Genomic DNA, 25,388 nt, shown 5'->3' with positions numbered 1-25,388 from the left:
TTCCTGGGAACGCGTTTCATGCTCCCAGGTACCCTCGGTCCTGCTTCCTACCCCTCTACCCCGTTCCTGCCTGTTCTGTCAGCAGAGAAAGGGTGCTCGGCTTGCTGGCCCCTCGGCCCCGTCACTGCTGCCGTGAACACTCACAATGTCATCCTGGCTCCTCAGGATTCAAGTTCAGGACAAAGCTCCAGTCTGAGTTGATCTCTGCCTCTCCTGCCATCCTGAGGCCTCACCTTCTTAACCTCCTTAACACCTGTGCATGCACTGGTCCCTCCACCTGGAACATTCTCATGCATCTTTACCTGGCGAACTCCTACTCATCCGTCAAGGCCCGTTTCTCCTCTGGAAGAACTTTATCCCCTAGGCAACAGCAGCCAGCAGCGCTTATTCATGGAGTCTGCTTGGTGTCGGGCAGCATTCTAGGGGACACGAGACCTTCAGGCCTGTGGTGAGGAACCCTACCGACGGCCTCTTTTAGATCAGGCTGTTCGGGAAGGCTTCCTGAAGGAGGAGGCGTTTAAGCTGATGATACAGATGAGGACTTAGCCACTTTCAAAGCTGGAGCAGGAGCCTCTAGGAAGAGTAAGTGTGAAGACCCTGAAACAGAAGACGTGGTGCTTTCAGGAAGCAGAGGCGGTCAACACATGGCTGAGAGGCTTGGGGGCAGGAATGGAGATCCAGCCAGCAGGTGCATCAGGACACGTGCTGTGCTGGGCAGAAAAGATTTTGGAGTTTTTGTTGTAATTGTTTTTGAAGATTTTATTTATTTATTCACGAGAGACACAGAGAGGGAGGCAGAGACAGAAGCAGGCTGAGGGAGAAGCAGGCTCCCTGCGGGGAGCCCGGTGTGGGACTCAATCCCAGGACCCCGGGATCACATCCTGAGCTGAAGGCAGACGCTCAACCGCTGAGCCACCCAGGCGTCCCATGGGCAGAGTAGATTTTATTTAAGAGCAATGGGATGCCAGTGGTGGGTTTTGATGGTCTGGGACATGAGCCTCCTGGGCAGGGCTGGGGTGTAGAGGGCAGCAGCTACGGGGGTCGAGTAAGGAGGCTCCTCTGTGGTCCAGGCCAGGGGAGAGGGGAAGAGGGGCTGGTTGGGCGGGGGCATGAGGGAGGAGGGATGGCCCGAGGTAGGGCTCGAGGTTCGCTGGTGGCCAGGATGTGAGGTCCTCTGGGGCTGCCCCTGGGAGATGGCAGGCCTGGGAGGGACTGGCTGGGGCTGGGGTTGCGAGGTGGGGAGGGAGAGCGAGAGAGGGAAGAAAGAGCAGGTTCCAGTTGCCTGCGAGGCATCGAGGCATCGGAGGGCCAGGAGGTGTGGCTGGGTGGCTGGGGCTCTGGGGACAGAGCTTTCCGGTGGGGCCGTGGAGGCACCGGGCCCCGAGGCCCAGCGAGGAGGAAGCTCCCTGCAGACGCAGCCGAGCAGGCCCTGCGGAAGCCACAGGCTGGGAGGAAGTGAGTGGGGTGCGTGGCCCCTGCCTTCCCCCCCACCCCGGCCTCCAGCCCCCCTCTGCTGGGAACTCGTACTTGGAGGCCGGTGATCAGGATCTACGTGGCCTTCATTTCCTGGTGTGGAGGAGGCAGCTAGGTGAGTCCTCCTGGCGTCTCCGCTCTTGCGAGCCTCTGTAATGCTGGGGAGCCAGAGCTCATGGAGGGAGGGCTCCCGGGGCCCTGGTGGGACCAACCCCAGAGAACACAGCCTTAGCTGGGGCCACAGGAGAGAGAGTCCAGCAGGCGACACCCTGAGCCTCTGTGCCCCTCCAGCCACCCATGCTCAGAAGCAGCCCCTCTGTCCCCTCCCCTCCTGGGGCCAGGCAGGCGCCATCCTCTTTCCAGTGTGGCCGGGTGGGCAGCCTCCCTTTCCACATGCCATCACCCCTGAGCTTCCCCCAGCGTGCGGGGGAGAGAGGCCACCCGGCTTCAGATGGAGGAACCGAGGCCCAGGGCAGGACGGGGACAGCCCGGAGTGGCCGATGGCCTGCGGCTCTTCCAGCTCTGTGTCCACTCCACTGCCTTTGGTGACTCTGAGTCGGGCCCTGCCTTGTATAAAGATCTTTAGGACCAGAAACAGAGGGGATTTATCCCAAGTCACACAACTAGAATGAGGAGGAGCCAGGCTGGACTCTGGGCCACCTGACCCCCAGGCCACACTCTTTTCTCTGGCCACATCCTTTGAACCGAATCCTGTCCAGGAGGAGGTTTGGGAGTTCAGGGGGTAGGATGGCGCCTCAAGCAGCGCCCTGGTGTCCCTGGGCTGGCTGCTGGGGTGATGGGGTGGCTGCAGCCCCAGGGAACGCCACCAGCTAGCCCCAGCTTTGGACCCTGCTGCTGTAGTCAGGCCTCCCCGGGGACTGGAGCCGAGCACCAGTCTGATGTGTGACACCCCAGCCCCAATGTGGTTTGGGACCAGAAACGCCGGTGGAGATGCCGGGGCTGAAGAGGGGGGCAGAGCTTCCGGCTGAGCAGGAGAGGAAGTGAGCCTAGGGGAACAGGAAGGAGGCCAGGGCTGCCCCATACCACTGGGGGTGAGCCCGGCTCCCTGTCCATAATGAACACCCGAAGGGGGCTGTGCACACTCTGCAGATGCCGGCCCCGCCCATGCCAGCATGAGCACTGAGACCCCCCAAACCGCAGAGAGGCTGAGGATGATGAGGCGCATTGTAGAGAGCCTCGTTTAGAACCAGGACGGGCAGGGCCAGGCCACCCTCTGAGGCCAGGCCCACAAGGAGATGAGCCTGGGTGATGTTGGCACGCCAGCTCTGTCCGCTCACTCAAAGACTGGGGGTGCCACTCTGTGCCCACCTGTCTCGGGTTCGGAGACCTGGAGAGGATGACCCCAGGGCCCCCCTAGTCCAACCCCCACAGACGTCACTCATCAGTGTGTTTACCTCCACCAACTCCCACGTGGGCCCCCCTGGGTACCCCCGGAGCCCTGTTCTAGGGTTTCCTGGACCTTGACAAGCTCTGGAGAGTGGGCCACCCCCCTTTGTCCTGACTGCAGGGAGTGGGGCCCGGACTTCCTGGGTGCCGCAGAAGAGCTGCGGCCTGGCTCCTCCACACCCGACCGAGGAGGCGCCTTTGCTCAGGCCGTGCCCTCAGCCGATGCCTCTCTCCAGCCCTACATCCTACAAGAATCGGCCTGAGGCCTACCTCTCATCTGGGGTACCTGTCCCCTTGCCTAGGCAACCCCCCTCCCACTGTCCCTGAGCCTCATGGTCTGGAAGAAATGACTCACAGGGTGAGTGCGGGGCTCCTCGGACGGTGATCCCTTCTGTCCCCTGCACCCCAGGCCGGCACGGGAGAAATGGAGCCCGAGTCCTTCTACAACCTGCTGCAGCGTCCTAAGGTGGCGGGGCCGCCGGCGGAGGAGGAACTCCCACAAGGTGCCGTGTCCAGGGGGGGCCGGGGGGCAGGCAGGGCAGGGCAGCAGGGGTGGGTGCTGGTGAGGGTCTGCACAGCAGGAACCCGACAGGCAGGTCTGGGCACGGCCCTGCTTTACCAAGTCGTCCTCCGAACACCCAGTTCCATTCGGCCCCTGCCTATGCCCTCTGCTTCATCCCTGACAGCCCCCCGCCCCTGATTCCAGAAACTTCGTCAGGTATTCCCTCCTGCCCGCACGTCTCGAAGTTAATGGTGACATTGAGGCGAGCCTAGCCGCTACTCTGTGCTATGCACGTCTTACAGGCAGCAGCTCATTTATTGCTCTGAGTGTAGACCGTACACCTCCTTTGCACTCACAAGGAAACTGAGGCCCAGAGAGGGCCGTACCAGAGTAGCAGGTGACTCAGTTACCGTGGTGGAGCTGGGATGCTGAACCCAAGGAGGGCGGCTCCAGCTTTCAGGATCCACGCCCACCACGCGGTGCTGGCAGCTGTCCCCAGAGATCTGACACCTCACGGGGGTGGGGGTAGGGGTTATTGATCTGCTTCCTTCACACGCATGGAAGAGAATGGGTGTAGGATGGGGCGGTTCAGCAGGTCTGTTTTCCCAGCTTGGGGAGCTCGTAGCTGCTGCCCCCGAAAGCTCCCTCCCCGGAGGTGGTCAGAGAGGACAGCTCAGCTGCCCCAAGCTGGCATCTCCCTGTTACAGAAAAGAAGCAAGATAGGAAGTGACCCCCTGGTCCCCCCGCCACCCCTCAGTAGCATTTATGTCTCCTCTAAAACATAAGTATGATGATGGAAAGGGCGAAATAATTTTTTTAAAAGATTCTATTTATTTATTCATGAGAGACAGAGAGGCAGAGACACAGGCAGAGGGAGAAGCAGGCTCCCTGCGGGAAGCCCGATGCGGGACTCCATCCTGGGTCCCCAGGATCACGCCGTGAGCCGAAGGCAGACCCTCAACCGCTGAGCCTCCCAGGCGTCCCAGGGTGAAATAATTTAAGTGAAAGAGCAGCATGCAACCGTCTCGAGATGCTGTGAGGACAGCGCTTCAGGAGGGCGCTGCGGCCTGGCCGAGAGGCCCGGAGCCCACGAGAGCCTGGGGCCCGGCTGACTTCCTTAGCGGTCTGGTGCGCTCTGTTTATAGAGGATTTGAGGCTGGAAAGCGTCATGAGCAAAACTGCTGCTAGCAGTAGGGCTTAGTTATTTGAAAAAATATTTATTTTTTGTTTCACAGTTGATTTAGAAATACTCGAAGTCCTGGCCAGCAGAGCCGGAACGCGGGATGATTTAGAGCGGCAGGAAACCTGCTCCAGGAAGGGGTGGGGGGGTGTCCCACCAGAGCCCTGCACCCACCGCCCACCTGCCCACTCCCCAGTGCTGGTCCCGGGCCTGCCGGTGCCCAGCGGGTTAGCCATCCCTCCTCGTCAGGAGATACGGGCCTGGAGAACTTGAAGGTTTTCAGAACATCTAGGAAAAGTCTCCAGCTGCGTCATGGGAAGACAGAGGCGTCGCACTTTGTGAACCGGGGCAAGGCAGGCCTCACATGGTGACTCAGTTTCCCCCACATTCACTGGGACGAGATGAACTTGCAGGCCCATCTCAGTCCAGACACGTGTGGGTTCTGAGTCTGAAACCCCAGGAAGCTGCCGACCAGGGTCCCGGGGCTCAGAGAGTCAGCGCGTGGGCCCCGAGTCCTGCCCACGGCTGGGAGCCTGGCGGACGCAGGTGAGATCTGCCTCGGCTCGTCGGTGCCCGGCCCCCTGGCTCGTGTGAGCCATGCTTCTTCTCGAGTAAGTGGGTAGACTTGCCAGAGAAAACACAGGAGGCCGAGTTAAATTTGAGTTTCAGACAAGAAATAGTTTTTCAGGCTAAGTATGTCCCCAAAATATAAATATTGTTGTGCTTGAGGAGGAGCTGGTGCTCGTGAGGGAAATGAGAGGGAAGGGCATCTGGGGTGTGGCGGGAACAGGATGGGCAGAGGAAGAGGCGTGGAGGACGAGGAGTGTCCAGGAGAACCAAGTCACTGTAGACATTTGACGCTCAGGATGTGTGTGCATGTGTGTGTGTCTGTGTGTGTGCATCTATGACTGTGTCTGTGTGCACGCTTGTGTGTGCATGTGTATCTGTGACTATGTCTTGTGTGTGCATCTATGACCGTGTGCATGTATGTGTGTCAGTGTGTATGCATGTGTGTGCATGTGTGTATGTGTGCATTTATGACTATGTGTGTACACGTGTGTGCATCTATGACTGTCTATGTGCTCTCTTGTGTGTGTGTGTATATCTGTGACTATGTCTTGTATGTGCATCTATGACTGTGCATGTGTGTGCATGCGGGTATCTATGATTATATGTGTATGTATGTATCTCTGTGTCTGTGTGTACACTGTACCTTTACTGTGCAACTGTGTGCATGTATGTGTATCTGTGACCACATATGTCATGTGTGGATCTATGTATGTATCTATGACGATATGTGTATGCATGTGTATCTATGTGTGTCTGTGTGCATGCTTGTGTGTGCATGTGTATCTGTCTTGTGTGTACATCTATGATTGTGTGTGTGCATGTGTGTATCTATGACTATATGTGTGTTCATGTATGTGTGCATCTATGACTGTGTGTGCATGCTTGTGTGTGTCGGCATGTATCTACATGTGTGTATGTGTGTGTGTGTGTGTGTGTGTGTGTGTGTGTGGAGCAGCAGGACCAAATTCCCCTTGTGTCAAGGTGCCTGCATACAGGTGACCTGCAGGGAGAGAGCTGCCCGGCTCCCTGCGGGCTCCCCACACACGCGTCATGCTCCCTCTGCTTCCAGGAGAAAAGAAGAAATACCTGCCGCCCACGTCCCGGGGGGATCCCAAATTTGAAGAACTGCAGAAGGTACAGCAGCTTCCTGTGGTCTCTCCTGATTTCCCGGGAGGCAGTCTGTTCATCTTCTTGGGGCAGGGATAGCGGGCACCCCTCCCCTCTCTGACCTCAGGCTGGCGGGGGGGGTACCCTGCGGGTCCCTGGGAGGTCTGTCGAATGCCTAGGCGGAGGAACATTTCTTGAGCAGCGACTGTGCCTTCAGAGATGGCCCCTACAAGCCTCGAGACGGTTGAGAGGGATCTGCTGTTTTGCATCCCACAGAGCGAATAGTGAGGCTCCGAGGGGCCACCTGACGTGTGGGGGACACAGGGCTGGCCAGTGGCTGGCCACAACTGGAGTTTGACCCAGGCCCTACACCCTGTGCACTTTCACCTGCTCGGCTGCTCAAGGCAACGGAGAGCTGGCAAAATGGGCGGGACAGGTGTGGGTCACCCGGGTCACCCGGGGCTCTCCTTGGCCCTGAGTCTGCTGCTGCGGCTGCTGGACCAGCTGAGCACAGGCAGGCTCAGGCCCCCGTTTCCCTCTGTCCTACTTCTCTGGTCTCTTCAGGCCTTTCTGCTGCCTCCTGCATCACCTTCTACCCCCAGGTTTTGGCCATCTCACATCCCTTCCCTCCTGCTTCCCCCACCCAGAGTTCCCTCACTCCCTCCATCCCACCTGTTCCCACCATCAGGCACCGGGACACAGAGTAGAACCGGCACGGTGCCCCCTGGAAAACCTGACGGGGTGCTGACACGTCTTAGTTTGGGCTCCTCCAGGAGCGGATCCTGAGACAAGGGTTTGGGTGCAAGTAGGGGGTCAGGCGGGTAATAGCAGGAGACAAGGAAAGCAAGTGGGGAAGGGAGATGGGGAGGGAAGGGGTCACGGGGGCAGGAGCTGAGGCCTGCTGGGCCCTCTGGGAGCAGGTGCAGGGGCAGAGGAGCTGGGGGGTTACTCACCTGCTCTGGAGTAGCTGGTGCTGCACCCTTAAAGGCACGGAGCTCCACTTCCTGCCCCTCTGGCCTGTGGAGCCCAGGCAGGGTGGGGCGCCTGGGCAGAGCTGCAGGAGGAGCAGGGGTGTGCACCACGGTCGTAGTCTGTGCCGGTGTCCAGGGGCTGCCGCCACTCGGCACCATAATAAACCCCATAGCTTAAAGCAAGAGGCGGTGATTGTGTCTCAGCCTGGAGGCCAGAAGTCCTAAGTTGGGGTGTGGGCAGGGGGTTCCTCCCGGAGGCTCCAAGGAGGACCCCATCCCAGGCCTCTCTCCCGGCGTCAGGAGGCCCCGACAACCCTTGGGTCCCTTGGCCTGTAGACGCGCCCCTGCAGCCTCTGCCTCCCTGGTCACGGGGCCTCCACCGTGTTCTCAGTGTCATGTCCTTCCTGTCCTTATGAGCTCTCACCAGACACACCTGCTTAGGGTCCACGTCCCCACCGACAGCCTCTTCGGGGCAGTTTAGGCTTTGGCTAGTGAGGCCCTTCGAGATTCTTCCCCTTATCCTGTTCCATGGCCACCTCCCCACTTTCACATACCTGTTACGGCAGCTTCCCGGCACCCGCCCCTGGCACAGGACCAGTCAGCCCCACCAGCCCAGGTCCCTGGTGAAGAGAGGTGGAGGAGGATCTTTGGGAGCCCAGAGCGGGCCCCCAACTCAGCCCGGGAGAGCAGGGAGGGCTTCCCAGAGTTGGTGACATTCGACCTGGCCTTGAAGGACGGGTAGGAGTTGGCAGGTGGGAGGAGGGCATTCCAGGCCGAGGTCAGAACCGAGCCAGGTGGGGGCCCAGGTGAGGAGTGGTCCCAGTCAGCTGTCACCTGGGCGTCTGCAGGTCCTGATGGAGTGGATTAATGCCAAGCTCCTCCCAGAGCACATCGTGGTCCGAAGCCTGGAGGAGGACATATTCGATGGGCTCATCCTGCACCACCTTTTCCGTAAGTGGTGGCTCCCAGGGCTGCTCGGGCCTCCCAGCCTCACCCCCCTGCCCCTGCCGAATGTCATGTATAGAGTGACCTGGACAGGTGGAGGTGGCCTGGGCTCCTCGGGTGCCCTGTCTCAGTCTGGAAACCCCTCGTGCTCCCCAGGGCGGCTTCGCTCTCAGGGCTGCCTCCTGACCCCAGCCAGGCCCCCCTACCTGCCCCCAGTTCCCATCCCCCTTGCTGTTGAGATGTCAGGTTTGCCCTACACATCTGCCTTCTGCACAAAGCTATGAGGTCCCAGAGGGCGCAGGTGGGGCTGATCTCGGTCCTCCGCCGGCCTGCGGCCCCTTCCACAGCCCCTGCCACGGAGCAGGCACAGTTCATCCTCAGAACAACCCCATCCTGTCCTGTCCCCATTTTACAGATGAAGACACCGAGAGGCCTAGTCACTTGTCCGAGGTCCCAGAGTGAAGAAGGCAGGGGAGTCAGGATCTGAGCCTAGGAGTCTAGGCCACACGGCCTTGCAGGAAGGAAGTGTGCAGAGCTGTGCCCAAGGCCAGGGGAGTGGGCCCCGGGTGGTCAGGGTGAGGTGGGCCAGTGGAGGGCAGCTCAGAGGGTGTGGCTTGCTCAGGTTACACAGCCAGTGGTGGGGGTGCCCCCGCCCCGTGCTCCCCCTCCCTCACTCCCCTCCTCCTCCCTCTTTTGCTTCCCTGTGCCTCTCCCTCCACTCCCTCCCTGGGCCTCTCCCACTCTCTCCTGCCCTTAGAGACGCTGACCGGGCTCAAGCTGGAAGTGGAGGAGATGGCCCTGACCGCCCCAAGCCAGAGGCGCAAGCTCGAGGTGGTCCTCGAGGCCGTCAACGGCAGTCTGCAGGTGGGGGAGCAGCAGCTCAAGTGGAGCGTGGCAAGTATGTGAGGCCTGGACCGGGGCAGGGTCTAGGGCGCCCAGGGGGCCCAGGGGGTCCAGGAGAGGGCGGGGGCACCTGGGTCCCTTTGCCGCAGGCCTCTGCTTACCCAGTGGGTGTGCTCACCTGCCTCTGGTGTGGGGACACCCTGGGGGTTTGGGAGAAGCAGAGGCACAGCCTCCCGGGTAGTCATGCACCTTCTGGGTGCAAGCAGCCCTACACCCTTCCCTACCGCGGTGCTGTGCTGCAGCCAAGCACAACGTTTCACCATGTAACCACAGCCAACGGTGTGGCCCCTGTTGGAGTCCCAGGCCCCGTGCGCCCCCACTCAGCCTGTCGGATGGGTGCTACCCACCTCTCTCATTAACTGATTTAAGTAATCCCTGCAGTGCTGGCTTGTGAGAAAGGAGAGCGAGCAAAGCACCCAGACCCCCAGCCCAGCCCGTGAGCAGTGTGGTGTGACGTTCCTGCCGTTTGGGTCCCCACCTCCCTCCCCTTTGCCAGATGAGAACACTGAGGCTGAAGGGGGTTCAGTACCAGGGCTGGGGGTGATGATGGAGCCGTGCTCAAGCCCAGTTCTTGTTGGGTCTCATGCCGCTGCCTTCACCACCACGTTTAAAGACTCGCTTTCAATGCCCAGTGTGTATAACGTTGCCCTGAATTAAGTCACACTCATCTGAATCCAGCAGCTTCTTCGGCCAGGGCCCCACTGTAGGGCATTGAGTTGCTCACAATTGTCCGCAGTGACTGTCTCTGTGTCTGAAGTCCCGTCCGCGAGGTGGCTTGTGCCCGTGGGCTGCATTAGCAGAGTGGGGTGACGAGGGCAAAGGGTGACAGTTTCGAGTTCTGAAGGAATGTCTCCAGACCTCTCCCCTCCAGAAGGCTGGACGCAGAGCTCCTTGGTCTTCAGAGGGTGGGTGACAACAAGGAGGCCTCTGTGTGGCCACTTGGCTCTGACCTGTGCCATCTCCCCTCCCAGCCATCTTCAGCAAGGACCTGCTGGCCACCTTGCATCTGCTCGTGGCCCTGGCCAAGCGCTTCCAGCCTGACCTGCCCCTCCCGACCAATGTCCAGGTGGAGGTGATCACCATGGAGGTACGAGGCTGGGCGCCAGGGGACCCCTGTGTATAGGCTGAGCATTTGGGTCCATATCGCCATACCCTGGATTGGGGGTGCTGCGTGGAAGGGGGCTGAACCTCCCTCAAGAAAGATCATGTCCCTCCAGGACAGCCGTGGGGGCTGGGCTGGGGCCACGGGTGGGAGATGTCGGGAGTCCGGGGTGGCCGCAGGGAGATCAGCGGGTGGCATCTGCCTGGGGCTGTCAGGAAGGTCCTGGCTGATGGCAACCATGTCACACAGGCCATAAGTGGTCATCTGTTCATGGCCTTTTGGGAGCCTTCGCAGCCTTGCCATCACTGGTGGTGTCCCTTGTTCTCACAAATGGCTGTGACCACACAAGGGAGCCTTCTTGGGTTCCTCCACCTCCAGGGCCCCCTTGCTCTAGCGCACTCACAACTGGCGTTGAAGTTCATGTCCCCAGAGCCCATGGCTTCTCACTCAGGCAGACTTTGAGCACCACACGTGGGGCCCCCACCTGCTCCTGCTCCCCGTTAATCCCTCCCCCAACCTCTGAGTACCTGGTGAGCAGTGGGGCTTCCTGTCCTGGAGCTTACTTTTCCCTCAGGTGAAATCATTCTTACTTTTATCAAAACCATTGATTAAAATTCCCTACTAAGTCAGGACTCCTATGTCATGAGTTTGTTTATACTTCTTATATAAATCAGAGGTGACTTCATTCCTTCATTTATTCATTCACTCATTCATCAATCCATCCACCCACCTGTCTACTCACCCATTTACCTATCCATCCATCCATCCATCCATCCATCCATCCATCCATCCATCCGTCTGTGCATTTGTCCACCCACCCACTCACCTATCCATCTGCCCATCCATCCATCCATCCATCCATCCATCCATCCACGCATCCATCTGGTCATCATTCATTCATTATTCAGATCAACTCATGTTCATTGACTGTGAGCCAGGCACTGGGTGAGACTCCGGGGACACCTGGGGAATAAGACAGACATTGTCCTCCTCTTTGTGAGACTCAAGGCTCATGAGAAAGACAGTTGAGCCAGGCCACCATGATGAGAGCTGTCCAGGAGCCACGCTGAGGAGGGGATGAGGTGTAGAGTGAGCTGGGTTCCTTGGCGTTGCTCTGGCCACTATGGTCTTTTAGTGGCTGGCGTCGGTCCTCGAGTTTTCTGGGATTACTCAATTTCTAACCCCTTTTTATTTTCTTAGAGCACCAAAAGTGGCCTGAAGTCAGAGAAGTCAGTGGAACAGCTCACTGAATGCAGGTGAGGGGGAACCAGAGCCCGCAGCAGACGCCAGGCTATGCTTTCTGGGGAAAGGGCGGTGTGTCCTGGGGCCGGGGACCGATCTATCTACCTGACTTTGTGGGAGGGGCCCTCACACCTCTCTAGCTTCCTCTCAGCCCCTAGAGGCTATGGCTGACCCCCCAGTCCTTCTGGGAGCCCTTCCATCGTGCCGGCCCTTTCGGGGCATGACCCTTCCTGGGCTGCTGGGCATGCCCACCCCAGCCAGCTCATTTTGTCCTCTGCACAACCCAACAAAACAGGCAGAGTTGTGGTTAGAAGCTGTGGCTCCCAGTCCAGAGGTCACACCACAGCCTTTGTGGGCCAGGAGGAATCCAGACCTGGGGTCATAGGACCCGGATGCCATGTTGGCTTCCCTTTTACCAAGTGTGGGGTATGGATGAGGGAATCATCCGTGGCAGGGAGATGCTACAGCAGAGCACAAACGTTGTAACAGGATGGCAGGACCCTGCTGGCCTCCCAGCACCCGGAGACAAGCGCACCAAACACTCCCCATACCACCAACATTTGTTGAGTGCCTACTATGTGCAGGCGGGAGGCTCTGTCCTTGGGTGCCCATGTCAGCCAGCTGTTTACCTTCCAACTGTCTGGACGAGCAGGATGCTCTGCCAACGAGCCCTTCCCTCTGCCCTCCTGGGCGGCGCTGGCCAGGGCTTCCTGGGTTCCTAGGCCACTTGCAGGAAGTCACACGTTCTCCTCTCTAGCCCAGCATTTGCCAAGGGCCCACTCCATGCAGGACGCTGAGCTGTGTCGCCCCTGTGACCCGTTTGACCCTCACAGAGCCTAGCTAGGGGAGTCAGTTCTCTCTAGCTCACAGGCTTGGCACTCAGCCCCACTTGGGCTTAGCTCGCCCTCGTGAGTATATGAGCTGTGTGACCTTGGACAAGTCACCTCCCCCTGTGTTGAGCCTCTGCTTCTCTGAAATATGGGGGCCCATTCCTACCTCTTGGGCTGCTGTGAGGTTATAAGTAATGTTGCGAGGGGGCCTTCCCCCACCTGGACTCCCTCCAACCCTGGGGTCCCTCCAGTCTCTGGCTCCTGTGGAGGGTGGGAGGTACTTCAACCAATGGAAAGTCGATGACCAGCATCCACTGTGACCCAAGCATGTGTGCGGAGCAGGGCAAAGGTCAGGAGGTGCTGGCTCCTCACGCCAGGGGTTCCTGGACACACACTGAACCTTCCCCAGGGCATCCCGGGAAGAAGCCTCTGACTCAGTGAGGTCACCCAGAGGCTCAGCAACCCTGACCGGGCACCTCCTCCAAGGCCAAAGCCTTAGGGTCCAGAAACGAGTTTGGGGGGACTCAAGTGGGAAGGCGCCACATGCCTGCCCCCCTTGTGGTCCTACAATCATCCTTCTCAGCCCCTTTATGAACTCAGAGCTCCGAGAGGGCTCACCTCTGGCTCTCAGCCAGAGTCTCGGGCAGCAGGGGGGCGTCTCTCCCTCGGACACCCTGGTTCATGCTGATGAGCTCTCGGTCTCCGTGTCAGGCAGCCCCTACCCCGCGCGGCCCAGTCCCCTCCTGAAGGCCACAGCACGGGCCACCCGGCTCTCCAGCGACTGCTTGGCCTGCTGGGGGCCCAGAGCCCTGCTTCTGAGGGGCGGGGCTGGTGTGGAAAATTTAACACAAAGTCAAAGAAAAACCATTCAAGACAAGAAAAACAGAGTGAAAGAAGCCAGACACAGAGGAGTGCGTACTGTGCGATTTTTCACTGACGTGGACTCCCAGACAGGCAAAACGAATGCTCGGTGGGAGGAAGCACAGCGGTGGTAATCCTGCTTCGGGGGAGTGGGGGTCACGGGGGCGGGGGGGAGAGCCCTGGGGTGCTAGGATGGGTCTGTGTCTCCTTAGGGTGCCCATCACACAGGCCTTATGTAGGAACGCACCCGCGAGAAACTCACCATTTGTGTGTTTTGTTGCACGGGTAACGCCTCCTGCCCCAACTAAAATGACAACCATCAAAATGACAAAACCCAGACACAACTAGGTGAGGAAGCCTCCAGGGAAGGGCCTGGGCCTCTTCCTTCCGTTTGCTCCCCGCAAGGGCCCTCCCTGCTTGGTCACGAGGCTGCCAGCCTCCTTGTCAACCTTGCCAGCGCCAAGTCCCGTCACACAAAGAAACTAGAGTCTGAAGATGTTTTTTTGTTTTGTTTTTTAACCATTTCTTTGCCTTTCTTCCCCTACAATTTTCCCTTTAGCACAGAAAAGGACCAGCCGACGAGTGAGTACTTTCGTAACTCCAGGTCTTTTCCTCTCGGATGCGTCCCCGAGGGGTGACTTGCTGGGTGTTGTCCCCTTTGGCTGGTGATGAGGCGATGAGGGTTGGAAGATAATTTGTGAATGCGCCTGGCGCAGCGTGGGTGCCTCATCGCAGCTGGTGTGTGACATGGCTACTGCTTTTGTGACACACCTCTTCCCCCATTGATGGATTGGTCCAGCCATTCCTTCTTTCTTTCATTCATCCTGCGGTCGGTTGGCCTGGTCGGCTGTTCGTCCACCCACCCACTCACCATCCATCTGTCCATCTCTCCATCCATCCACTCACCCACCCACCCACCCCTCCATCTAGCCACCCACCCACCTACCATGCCTCCCTCATCCATCCATCCATCCATCCAACATGATTTTCCTCCCTGAGCCCTCCCCACTGAGGACACATTGCTGTAGGGACAGGGGCTTCCATGAGGGGCACCCCCCCCCCCCGCCCACAGAGGTGGAAATAATCACCTGTGAGGGGATTTGGAGAACAGGATGAGGGAGGATGTGGGGGTGGAGGGAGGAGAGGGGAGGTGAAGGGAGGCTGCCCAGTGTGAGTGTGTGAGTGTGTGTAGGGCAGCGTGAGGACAGGGGGTGTTGCTCAGGGAGCAGCCCTTGTCAGGGGGCAGCACGAGGGTGGGTCACACGGAGGGGCAGGGACACGGAGCAGGGCCTCCTCACAACCCCTTCTAGCACATTCATGCTGTTCTGGCTCATGTCAACTGAGCGCACATTTCCTTTCACTTCCTGGCTCCTTCGGGGACACGATTCCCCTGACCACGGGCCAAGGGGTCTGGAAGGAACCGCTTGGTGCTTCCACCACATTTGTGGGTGCATTTTAAAGGGCATGGTGCTATCTGGTGCTACCTTTCACCCTCCCCTAATGAGGGGACCGAGGCACAGAGAAGTGAAGTGACCTGCTCAGGGTTGCACGGCAGCTGAGAAGGTGATTTCTTCCAGCCCGCTCAATGCCCGAGGACCAGTCTCCCCCCGGAGGGCGGGGGGAGCATGTGGGCTGCAGATATTAGGAAGACAGCTTGTAGGGAAAAAGGGCTTTCGTCTGAGGACTTGGGCGTCTGAGGCGGGACCAGGCCTGAGCTGCCGAGCTGCCAAGATGCTTCTTTTGTTTCTGAACCTCGCAGGCATGACTCAGCTGCCGAGAGCGCTGGCCTTTTGCACGATGCAGGCTCCATGTCCCCATTCTGCCAATCCAGAGATGCTGGGGAGGAGACCTCTGGGCCGAGTGTCAGTGCGGGGCCGGCCTCGGCTCAGCCACCCAAGGCTGCTCCGTGGACCTGCGCGGAGCCGGGGGGGGGGTGGGGTTGGACTGGCAGGAGGGAGGCCAGCTTCCCGGAGGAGGAGGGGTGCTGGCTGAGCGGGTGCAATGGGCATCCGCCATAGATGGGACGAGAGCCCTACTGTGCGCCCAAGTGTGTCACCTGCCACCAAATGTGCCATGGCCCCATCTAGTAGGTTTTTTCTGACCCCAAGGCACAGAGAGGGGAAGCGGTTCCCCCGGGGTCGCACAGCCTGGGAGCAGCGACACAGACCCAGGCCCGTTGATTTAATTCAAGAACCGCGCGCTGGAGCTACAGCCCCCTCTGGGCTGGGTACCCCGAGAACCTTGTATGGAAATACGTCCCGGTTTGGCGCCGAGATAACAGCATCGTGATGCGGTGTTTATTGGCTCTGTCTGCAGAGGACGTCTTCGATGAATTATTTAAGCTGGCTCCGGAGAAAGTGAACACGGTGAAAGAGGTAAGAGAGAGCCAAGCCCCCAGTGGCTCCCCTGCCCGTCTGCCCCGTGTGTCCTGGGGTGACGGGGAGGGAACGAGGCCCCCCCGCCTCTCACCTGCTGTGCCTGGGACACCACGCGGGGAGAGCTTTCTGCCCCCTGCAGTGGGAAGGAGGGACACCCGAGCCCTGGGCCTGAGGTCCTCATTCTTCCCTGGGTAGGCCATTGTGAACTTCGTCAACCAGAAGCTGGACCGCCTGGGCCTGTCTGTGCAGAATCTGGACAACCAGGTAAGGCTTCGACTGTGGGGCCCCCAGGCGGGGAAGGGCCATAGGGCGCAGGTGAGGAGGCGGGTCCCGTGAGGCGCTGGCAGCTGGAGCCCGGCCCTGTGTGACCCCAGGATGTGTGGGGTCTTGGAGCCTTGGGGTCCTCCCCCCGCCGCAGTGGGGCAGTGTTGCTGGTAGGCAGCCTCACCAGCCAGGGACAACGTGGGGGCCAGTGAGGCAGGGACCGCAGGTTCCTCAATGCTGGGGGGCTCCCCTCGTGCCACCCACTAGGTGCTGTCATAGCTGCTGCCACAGCCCTGCCTCCGTGGGTCCTTGGGGGTCCAGTCCCCCAAGTCCCGCCATGAGGCAGGACTGGAATCTTACCCATTCAGCTTTCCGCCGGGTACCGTGGGCCTGTCGTGTTCCCTCAGCACAGAGGGGATCGGAGAGCCTGAGAGAGGCTAATTGTCAGCCCCAGGCCTTCGGGTGGCGATGGGGCTGCTGGACACCGGACACATCACCTGGCCATGGCAGTAGGGGCGCTGGGCCGGCTGCTTTCTGCTCATGCAGCCAGGAGGCGGTGGGGGCCAGAGGTGGCAGTCGGGTCTGGTCCCCGGTGGACTCCCTGGCTTACGGTGATCCCAGCCAGATGCACCCTGACATCAGCCGGCGAGGATTGGGGTGCCCAGTACCTGAAGCCAATAAAGCCCTCACTCTGTGCCAGGCCCCGAGCAAGGTGCTTTGCCTACGGTAACTCACCGAATCCTCCAGACGGTCCCTGCGGTAGGAACAGGTGCTCCCCCGTTTTATAGATGAGGAAGGACCCCAAGACACAGAGATGCTGACTGACTCATCCAAAGTCGCACAGCGCTAAGAGTGGGCGACCTGGGATTTGAATCCAGGGTGCCGAGGCCACAGTTTGTGCTCATCACCACATCACACAGTGGCCACATGAGAGGCCCCTGTGTGATGTGTGCGGTGACGTGGCAGGCTGGAGATGCCAGGCCCTGAGCCTGACGGATACCAGATGCACCCGTGTGGCCTCTGGTCTGCGAGGACGCCTCCTTCACATTTTCTGCACGGCCTGGGTTGGGACGTCTCTGAACCTCAGGCTCCTCTTCTTTTAAAATGAGTTTAAGGACACCAGCCTCATAGAATTGGGAGCGATAAATAAGATGATGAGCCTCCGGTGTTTTCCGTGGGACCTGGCACGCCGCGGACATGCCGTAAATGATGCGTTTGTGGTTTTATTATATTTTATGTGGGCAAACACAGGAGGATCCTGTAGGTTTCCATTTTTACCTGCTTCGTCTTGATCTCTCCCTTGGGGGGGAGGAATGGCGCTGTGAAAATAATGATAGGATGACGGTATTTAGAGACTGCCAGATAAGGGGAGAAGTTGAAGTCTCTGGTCTTTAGGGGTATTTCTGGGGAAGATCAGCGGAAAAGATTTCAGGCCGAACTAATAACATCAAAACAGATCTAATGGGAGGAAATTCTATTAAGGACTTCGAGCGGTGGTTTCTCCTCCAATATCCAATCTTGTGTTTTGTATCTTTGAAGAGATTGAATAGGATTATGCTCGCATATGATATGCTGGCGGCGGGGCGACGGCTTTATCTCTGCACGTGCAGACCGAACAGGGCAGAAATATTAATGTGGCAGCCGCAAAACGAGCCTGGCGTGCCGTTCTCTGCCTCTCCCTGCGGAATAATTTCACACTCAACTTTGTTTTCTCCTGTGCTGCTGCAGCTCAGGGAGCAGTACGTGGCTTAAAAAACGATATTCGGCTATTTCACGGATAATGTGCAGAGAGCTGGTTTTATTGAGCGTATGCTGTGTGCCGGGCAGCCAGTAAAGCGCCTCCTAGGAGCTGCCGCTGTGGTTCACAGCACACGGCAGGGTGGGGGATGTTGTCCTCACGTCTTAAGAAAGGCAGCTGAGACCCAGAGACGCCGGTGCCCAGCGCCACGCGGCCCGCAGGTGGCAGCGCAGGGGCCCTGGGCCGCCCGCCTCCAGTGCTCTCCTTTGCAGTTTGCAGACGGGGTCTTCTTACTCCTGCTGATTGGACAACTGGAAGGCTTCTTCCTGCACTTGAAGGAGTTTTACCTCACTCCCACCTCTCCTGCGGAAATGGTAAGTTTTCCAGAGGTTTCCTTGATGGTCTATTCCTGAATGGAGGCAGCAATACGGTCTCCTTATTTACTTCCAGGTGGAGCAAAGGGTGGAGGGGAAGTTTGGTTGGTTGTCCACGTATCTACCCATCCATCCATTTCATGCAACTATTTATCTGCCTGCCCATCCACTGATCTGCCTATTTTTCTATTCATCTATCTGTCCATCCACCCACCCGTCCACCATCATCCATCCATCCATCCATCCATCCTCACACCTATCCATTGACTTGCCCGTTTGCCCATCCACCCAGTTCACCCACCCATTCACCTGCCCACCCATCCATCCATCTACCCCCTCATCCACCCCCATCTGCCTCTGTACCTGATCCCTCATTTCTTGAGGTCCTGCTTGGTGTCAGGCTGTGCCATGTGGGCCATAAAGACAATCCCACACAACTCCTGTTGTTGAAGGCCTCTCAGTCTATACCCACTGTACTCTTGGTGATGTATGGTTCCTTAGGGCTACAGTAAACTGTGTTGGTTCAGGGTGGGTGGGTCAGTTGGGGACCCGAAAGAAGGGGTGGTTGATATGATCTGAAGGAGTCAGGAAGGGCACTGTGTGAGAGGTGACACGTGTTGGTTTGCAGAGGGAGGGCACCCCCAGGGGAGGGAACGGCATCAGCAAAGGCTCAGGTGCGGACAGAAGCATGGAACTCTCAGGATGGTGTCCATCTGTGGTGTGGTCCCGCTGCACGGGTGGGCTGGGGAAGGCAGGGGTCTGGCCTTGTGGGAGTCAGGAGACCCCATGGGGACCCTGAAGGCTGGCGGGCTGCTTGGGGGATGGCTGCACCAGTCCGGGCAGGAGGGTCTGTGGCCTGACCCGGGGAAGTAGGGGAGAGAAGGCAATGCTGGTGCCAGTGGCAGGTGTCCCCACACACAGCCTCCCCACCTGCCGTGGTCCTGGGGATGATCAGACCTGTGGCCTGCCTGAGGGTTGTGAGGTTCTGGGCTGGCCCGGCCACCCCCTCCCCAACCAGGGCCCTCCGTCCAGGCCCCTCCCCCATGCACCCCCAGCCCTGTCCATGTCCACAGGCTCGTGGCCATGGCCTCCCGGCCTGTCCACGGCCTTTGGAGGACTGGTCCTCTGGCATCTCCAGGTCTTTGCCCAGGTGGTCCCTCTGCTTACCTGCCTTTGTTCCAGCCTGCTTAGCTGGGTTGCATCTCCATCTTACAAAGGGGAAAGCAGAGCCCCTGAGAGGCTCTGGCACTTGCTCAGGAGCACTCTGTGGTTCAGTGGCAGCTCTGACACTGGCACCGGCCTTCTGACCCCCAGCTGCTGCCTCTCCCCTTGCACCATGGAGATGCAATCGTTAATGGGCATGACCTCCCCCTGCCCAGGAGGCAGGGGTGCTCTTGACTTGGAGACTGCTTCAGGGCTCTGATTCTCAAGAGCTTGGATCTAGGATGAGGAGCAAAGAGGCTGGAGCTATGCAGTGTTTGTGTTTCTGGTGGTAGTAGCAAGGACAGTGGTCAGCACTCACTGGGTTCTTCTGAGCTGTATCAGTCAGCTATTGCCCCAGAAATGCTGTGTAACAAACCACCTGGACAACAGGTGGCTTAATGAATACCACAATCATGTATTCCCAGGGATCTGCAGGTAGGCTGAGTTTGGCTGGTGTAGACTTGGCTGGGTTCAGCTTGGGGGGGGGGTTGTTTCAGCTTTGTGTTACATGCCTGTCACCGTCCTCCTGGGACCAGCGGCAAGCCCAGCATGGTTTTCTTATGGGAATGGCAGAGACACAGGGGACTAAGCAGAACCCACAAGGCCCAGGCTCAGAAGGGGCAGTGCCATCGCTTCCCTCTCATCCCATCGGCCTGGGAGGCCCTGGGCCTTGGCGGGGATGCAGGAGCGCCTATGAAGTGTGTGGGTGCAGAAAGGGCCGAGAACAGGGGCCACTAGATCACTAGGGTGATCTCCCGCAGGCAAGGGGGTGAACTCACTAACTCCTCATCATGCTGGGCCTGAGGTAGGAGCTGTTCCCATCCCCGTTCTTAGATGAGGGTACGACTTCCGTATGAGGACCAGACAGAAAGCTGGTCACAAGCCTATACCAGTTAGAACAGAGGGCAGGGTAGAGGTCAGACTTGCACCCGGGCTTGTCCACCTCCAGAACCTGGGCTGCCTCCCCGTTTCCCTCCTGGGGATTCAGGGTGAGCCCTGTGGGAGACCGAGGAGTATGAGCCTCTCTCCAGCCAGGAACGGATTTTGCCCAGAGCTGGGCCCCTCGGAGGGCCCAGGAGGGTCAGAACCCGGCCGAAGTGGTGCTGCTGACCCTGCATCCAGAAGGCAGAACACAGAGATGTGGGAGGAGGCGGGAAGATGGAGCAGTGTGGGCTACACGCAGGCCGGGGAGCCTCAGGAAGGGGCTCAGAACCAAGACCCCGAGCAGCACACGTGCCCCCTTTTGTTACTTGGGTGTTGGGCTTCATGGGACTTTGAAGCCTCTGCCCGATATTCCGCAGGCTCGCAAACCCCAGTTACAAGCCGGGGGCGGAAGTTGCCTTGGTGCCGTCGGCCCGCTGAATCCCCCGATGTCAGACCCGGCTTCCCCATAGGAGCCACATTACCTATATGGGGGCAGAGAAGCAGCCTCTCGGCTCAGACCCCGAGAACGAATCTTATGGGACCTCGTAGGAAATCTCAGCTGCAGGAACGTATGATCAAAATGCTGAGGAGGTCATTAGTTGAAGAAGGCGGGGACCACAGCCCTTTCTGCCCATGGGACGGACACCCGAGGGAACATTATTATCCTGGTACAGCGGCCCCTTGAGATCGGATGTCTCATTACCAGACCTGTCTGCTCTGCAGAAGTCAAAACCCTGGCACCGGGAACCGTGGGCTTCCTCCCACATTCAATTATTTCTCCCCGGGAGGATTCGAGTGCATCCTCCTGGATTACAACCTGCCCTCAGCTCCGTGCAACGACGCGGTGGTTCTACTTTTATAATCTCAAGCTGTGCACAGAAAGGAAGTGTTACACTGCGGGTGGAGCGCGGCGAGACATCTCTGGAGCCTGCAGCGGATCCTCCGGGCTCAGGTCGAGGCTGGGCTTGAGGAATGAAGCAAGTGTGATCGTTTTAACAGTGTCGCAACGCAGTTCACAAAGCGCCGACTCCACGGGGGCAGGGAGGGGGTCTGCTTTCTCCCCTGTTGCATGGCCAGCCCGTAGTAGATGCTCAATAAATATATGTTAATGAAACGAATGGACACAGTGTTTCTGAAACCCTGGTCCCGTGAGGTGCTCCATGACAAGTGGATCCTGTGGTCCAACCACTTGGGCAACTGGCTTCCGACCCGCTTCACCCCGTGCCAGGCCGCTGCCCCAAGAAGGGCGGGGATTGTTGGATCGTGTTGCGGCCCAAGGGAGACAGGAGCCACGAACAGAGAAAACTGCTAATAGAGCATGTGCTCCAAGCCAACGGCTGTCAGGGCTCCCCTGGGCTCCCGCCTGGTGTCCCAGAGCCAGATATGGGGGGAAATGGTGGCAACTCCACTCTGCAGGTGCACGAGGTAGGCTGGGGGTGCCGAGCGACTGTGGGAGGTCACCCCGTGCCTGAGCAGGGATCTGAGCCCGTGTGCGCCTGGGCAGGGGTGGCTGCTCCGGCCTCCAGCCCGCTCTGCACGGACGTCAGAGTGAGACGGACCTGATTCTGCCACTTTCTGTCTGGTAAGCTCAGGTGAGCCCCTTGGCCACTCCGCGCCTTGCTCTCCTCACCTGGGCTGTGCCCCCTGGAACTCCGCTGTTTCCAATGGGGCCTCCGTTGCCCATGATGCTGGGGCCGCATCCCAAAAGGTGGAGATAAACCTGGCGGAGTCCCCTCCCCTGGTGGGACTTACCTCTGGGTGTCACCTCCACCAGGAAGCCTTCCCTTCCTCTGGACTGGATGCCCCTCTCCATAACCACCTTCCCTGCTGGAGATGACCTCCTTGAAGGCTGCTGGATATTATGAGGGATGGGTGGGCCTGGTACTTGGGGACCCGGGCCTGGGTTGGGGCTACCTCGTTTTGCTAATGTCTGGTGGCATCTTTCACAGCTGCACAATGTCACCCTGGCCCTGGATCTGCTGAAGGATGAAGGTCTGCTCACCTACCCCGTCAACCCTGAAGGTGAGTGTGTGGTACACGTGGGTGTTGTGGCGTCGGTGGACAGCCTGTGGTCCTCTCGCTCGGCATGACAGACGACGAGTGTCTATCAGGGTTTCCCATGACGGGGATGCTTTGCCCACTGGAGGAGGGTCCCGGGGAGAGAACACAGGGGACTGGGGACCCCGGGGCAGGCTGTCCAGGCAGATGAGACCTTGAGGAATTGCGTGTGGGGTGCAGGGGTGGAGCGGGTGGCAGGAGGAGGGAGGCAGGGCCATGTGATGGGTCTCGTTTGACAGGGATTCCCTGGGGTTTAGCACTGAAGTCCCATGTCCCAGGAAGCCTCTCAGTCCCAGGTCACCCCCTGCTCAGCCTGGCTGAGGCCTGACCAGCTGTCCTGCTCTTCTCTGGCCCACAGACATCGTGAATAAGGACGCCAAGAGCACTCTGCGGGTCCTCTACAGCTTGTTTCAAAAGCATAAGCTGAAAGAAGGCAGAGACAGCAGCACACCCTGAGGATCCCCAAATTAACTGTCGCCAGCCCCCAAAGCTGCTTCTTGGCACCTGCCTGCTGCCCCAGCGAAGGCCCAAGGGCCACAGAGGGGCCTCCCGTCTGGCAGCCAGCGGCCCTGTCCCGCGTGTCCCCTGCATGCCTGCCCTGCCCCCACCCCTGTCCCGTTTCCGTCTGAGAATCCGAATTCACTAGGCATGGATCTGTTCTGAGCCAACCTGGCCTCACTCAGTTTATATTAACAAGCGCATTTCTGGGAGGGATCCCAGGAGCCTGCAGTGTCCTGGGAGACGCAGTTAAATCTGCATGTGTACGAGCTGAGGCCCTTCACCCCCAGCGCAGCTCCCCTTGCCATGGGGCCCGGCCTGGACGGTGCTCAGAGTCCCACCTCCAAGGGCACCTGTGGGGGCACCTGCCAGGGCACCTGAGAGCCCAGCCATGCTGACTTCCACTTGGGCACTAGGGCCTGACTTGGGAGCAGAAAGGACTCTCAGGTGTCTGGGCTGATGGCCCGAGGACCCAGCCTGCCCACAGTCAGCTCCCGCCAGCCTGCCTCTCGTTTGGGGTGAAGGGCCCCAGAATCGGCCTCTGGAGGCAGGAGCACCATGTGACTCCAAAACCAAGCCCCTGAGCCACTTGGGGAAGTTAAGTCAGTGACTCACCAGAGGAGCCGTGGCCCAGGCCCACCCCTACAGCTGTCACAGAGAGCCTTGCCCGGAGGTCATGAAGGAGAAATCTTTGTGCTCCCCCCATCTGTCCTGGGAGGTACCTTGCCTGCTCTGGTGAGACTTGGCACTTGCTGCCCACGTTTCTCAAAGAATACGTCCCCATAGGAGGTTGACCACTGCTGTCCCAGTAGCTGACGTGTGGTGGGAACCAGCCAGGACAAGGCTCCGTGGGCGGGGGTCGGGGCTGTTGTGGGTACCCTGGGGCTGCCGCTGGGCTTCTCCCTTGCGTTCCAAGCTCCAGGCCCCCGTGGATGACATAGCCCGATAGATCTGGGGTTGTCACAGTTTGACGGCCTTGGATCTGGGGAGGGACTTTGGGGTTGGGGGCTGGTGTGGGCTCGGCCCTCTTTGCCAGACCAGCTGGAGGTGGAGCTTGGGAGGACGTCCTAGGAGTGACACCAGGAGCCTTGGGGTCGGTGTCTGAGTGTGATAGCCTCTCCAGGGGTCTTCCTTTCACACCACCTCCAAGCACCTGCACTTTCCCCTCCGGATTCACAGGGGGTTAGGTATAGATGAGGTCATGAGGGTAGGGCCCGTGGGATGGGATTAGCGTCCTAACAAAGAGAGGAAGAGACACCAGAGCTCTCTCTCTGCCATGTGAGGACACAGCAAGAAGGTGGCTGTCTGCGAGACACGAAGAGGGCTCTCACCAGGAACTGAATCAGGCACCTTGATCTTGGATTTCTAGACTCCAGAAGTGTGACAGATGCATGTCTGTTCTTTAAGCAACTGCCCACCCCGTCTGTGGTGTTTCATCATAGCAGCCGCAGCTGACTGACTCAGGTTCCCAATACCACTAGCCATGATGGAAGATAAAATCAAAACCACAGGAGATACCACTGCACAGCTCCTAGAGTGGCTAAACTGAAAAGCCCGACAGTACCAAGTGTGGACAAGGATGTGGGGCTGCCAGAATTCTCACACGTTGCTGGTGGGAATGCAAAATGGTACATTGACTTTGGAAAGGAGTTTGACCGTTTCTTATTCACTAAAACACACACTCACCATAGGACCCAGGCGTTTCACTGCGAGGGGTTGATCTAAGATCGATGAAAAACACGTGTCTATGCAAAGACTTATGCATGAACAGCAACACTACTCGAAAAAACCTCAGAGTGGGAAGAACCCAAGGGTCACTTGTGAACGCAACACAACACCGGTGTCCGTACAGTGGGTTCTGCTGGGCCCCGAGGGAAGGCGTGTTGATACAGAACCGATGAGGAAGATGCCGGTAGCACTGGGCAGAGTGGAAAATCGGAGACGTGGCAGGCTAAGTACTGATGATACAGTTGATACAAATTCTAGAAAAGGCAAAACTGCAGTGGTGGGGGGAGGGGGTGGTCCTCAGTGATGTGGGAAACAAATGGAGAAGAGAAAGTATTAAATCTCCTTCTTCCCTACAGCCCACTGATGAGTCCTTGAAAGAGGCAGGGTGACCCTCTCTGGGAGCTCAGCTGCATCGATGTGATACTCTGCTGAGAGCAAAGGAGAACCTTAGTCTGACCCCCAGGATCCTGTGAGTCTACTTTAACATATAAAAATTCCTATAGAAATTCCCTCTGTCTCTAAATCCCCTGAGACGTGTGTTGGCGATCACCCCCAAGCACACGGCCCACCGATACACATCTGGAGGGTCACATGACTCAGGTTTTAATAGATGGTCATCAATGACCCTTTCCCAAGAAGAGCTGGCCCCTCAAGGTCCTGGAAACCTTGCTTCCAAAATCCCTTAGAGACCTGTGCCAGCCCTAACCCCCTCCGAACTTGAAACCATAAAAAGGGCCACTCCTCACCACCCCAGTGCAGCTCTTCCTGCCCACGGTCCGGTCCACGTGCTTTAATAAAATCACCTCTTTGCATCAAAGACGTCTCAAGAATTCTTTCCTGGCCATCGGCTTCGGACCCCGTCTTTCCTACATCACCCAGGGCCAAGGCCTTGGGGAAGGGGACTAACCACAAACAGGCACGAGGGAAGCTTTGAGGGAGGTGGGAACGCTCCATGCCATGATTGTTGGCGTGTGGTCGCGTGACTCCATGCATTCATCAAAACTCATCACATGGGACCCTGGGGGGCTCTGCCTTGGGCCCAGGCCGTGATCCTGGAGACCCAGGATCGAGTCCCGCATCGGGGTCCCTGCAGGGAGCCTGCTTCTCCCTCTGCCTGAGTCTCTGCCTCT

General features: G+C 58.7%; 1 protein-coding gene and 2 long non-coding RNA genes across 11 annotated transcripts; 1 reads left to right on the top strand and 2 right to left on the bottom strand.

Moving 5' to 3' along the window:
- Positions 1-1,313: 1,313 nt before the first annotated feature.
- On the top strand, positions 1,314-25,075 carry PARVG (parvin gamma). 6 transcript variants are annotated; one of them, XM_038550258.1, is made up of 14 exons: positions 1,339-1,588; positions 3,002-3,162; positions 3,290-3,383; positions 6,202-6,266; positions 8,059-8,161; positions 8,913-9,053; positions 10,030-10,145; positions 11,361-11,416; positions 13,653-13,675; positions 15,410-15,468; positions 15,667-15,735; positions 17,746-17,847; positions 21,924-21,996; positions 22,391-25,075. In XM_038550258.1, the coding sequence occupies exons 2-14, from the start codon at positions 3,103-3,105 to the stop codon at positions 22,486-22,488; spliced, it is 1,059 nt and encodes a 352-aa protein (XP_038406186.1). In that variant the 5' UTR covers positions 1,339-1,588; positions 3,002-3,102; the 3' UTR covers positions 22,489-25,075. The 6 variants fall into 6 exon arrangements, with proteins under 6 accessions (XP_038406185.1, XP_038406187.1, XP_038406188.1 ...); XM_038550257.1 differs by lacking the exons at positions 21,924-21,996; positions 22,391-25,075 and adding an exon at positions 20,698-21,088 and having other exon boundaries at positions 1,314-1,588; XM_038550260.1 differs by lacking the exons at positions 21,924-21,996; positions 22,391-25,075 and adding an exon at positions 20,352-20,517 and having other exon boundaries at positions 1,322-1,588.
- LOC119873614 lies at positions 4,305-12,727 on the bottom strand. 3 transcript variants are annotated; one of them, XR_005365506.1, is made up of 5 exons: positions 12,399-12,727; positions 8,045-8,115; positions 7,193-7,830; positions 6,219-6,414; positions 4,305-5,186 (listed from the first exon to the last, which is right to left on the bottom strand). It is a non-coding gene; the product is annotated as an uncharacterized LOC119873614 (long non-coding RNA). The 3 variants fall into 3 exon arrangements; XR_005365507.1 differs by lacking the exon at positions 12,399-12,727 and adding an exon at positions 9,588-10,565; XR_005365505.1 differs by lacking the exon at positions 12,399-12,727 and adding an exon at positions 12,032-12,392 and having other exon boundaries at positions 4,307-5,186.
- LOC119873613 lies at positions 15,053-16,635 on the bottom strand. Of its 2 annotated transcripts, none has more exons than XR_005365504.1 (3): positions 16,096-16,635; positions 15,563-15,747; positions 15,053-15,435 (listed from the first exon to the last, which is right to left on the bottom strand). It is a non-coding gene; the product is annotated as an uncharacterized LOC119873613 (long non-coding RNA). The 2 variants fall into 2 exon arrangements; XR_005365503.1 differs by having other exon boundaries at positions 15,071-15,435; positions 15,563-15,723; positions 16,096-16,631.
- Positions 25,076-25,388: the final 313 nt, after the last annotated feature.

The sequence above is a fragment of the Canis lupus genome, chromosome 10, assembly GCF_011100685.1.
Source record: "Canis lupus familiaris isolate Mischka breed German Shepherd chromosome 10, alternate assembly UU_Cfam_GSD_1.0, whole genome shotgun sequence".
Taxonomy (NCBI): Eukaryota; Metazoa; Chordata; class Mammalia; order Carnivora; family Canidae; genus Canis; species Canis lupus.
Note: the sequence above shows the minus strand (reverse complement) of the source record. Positions and strands in the feature narration are given on the sequence as shown.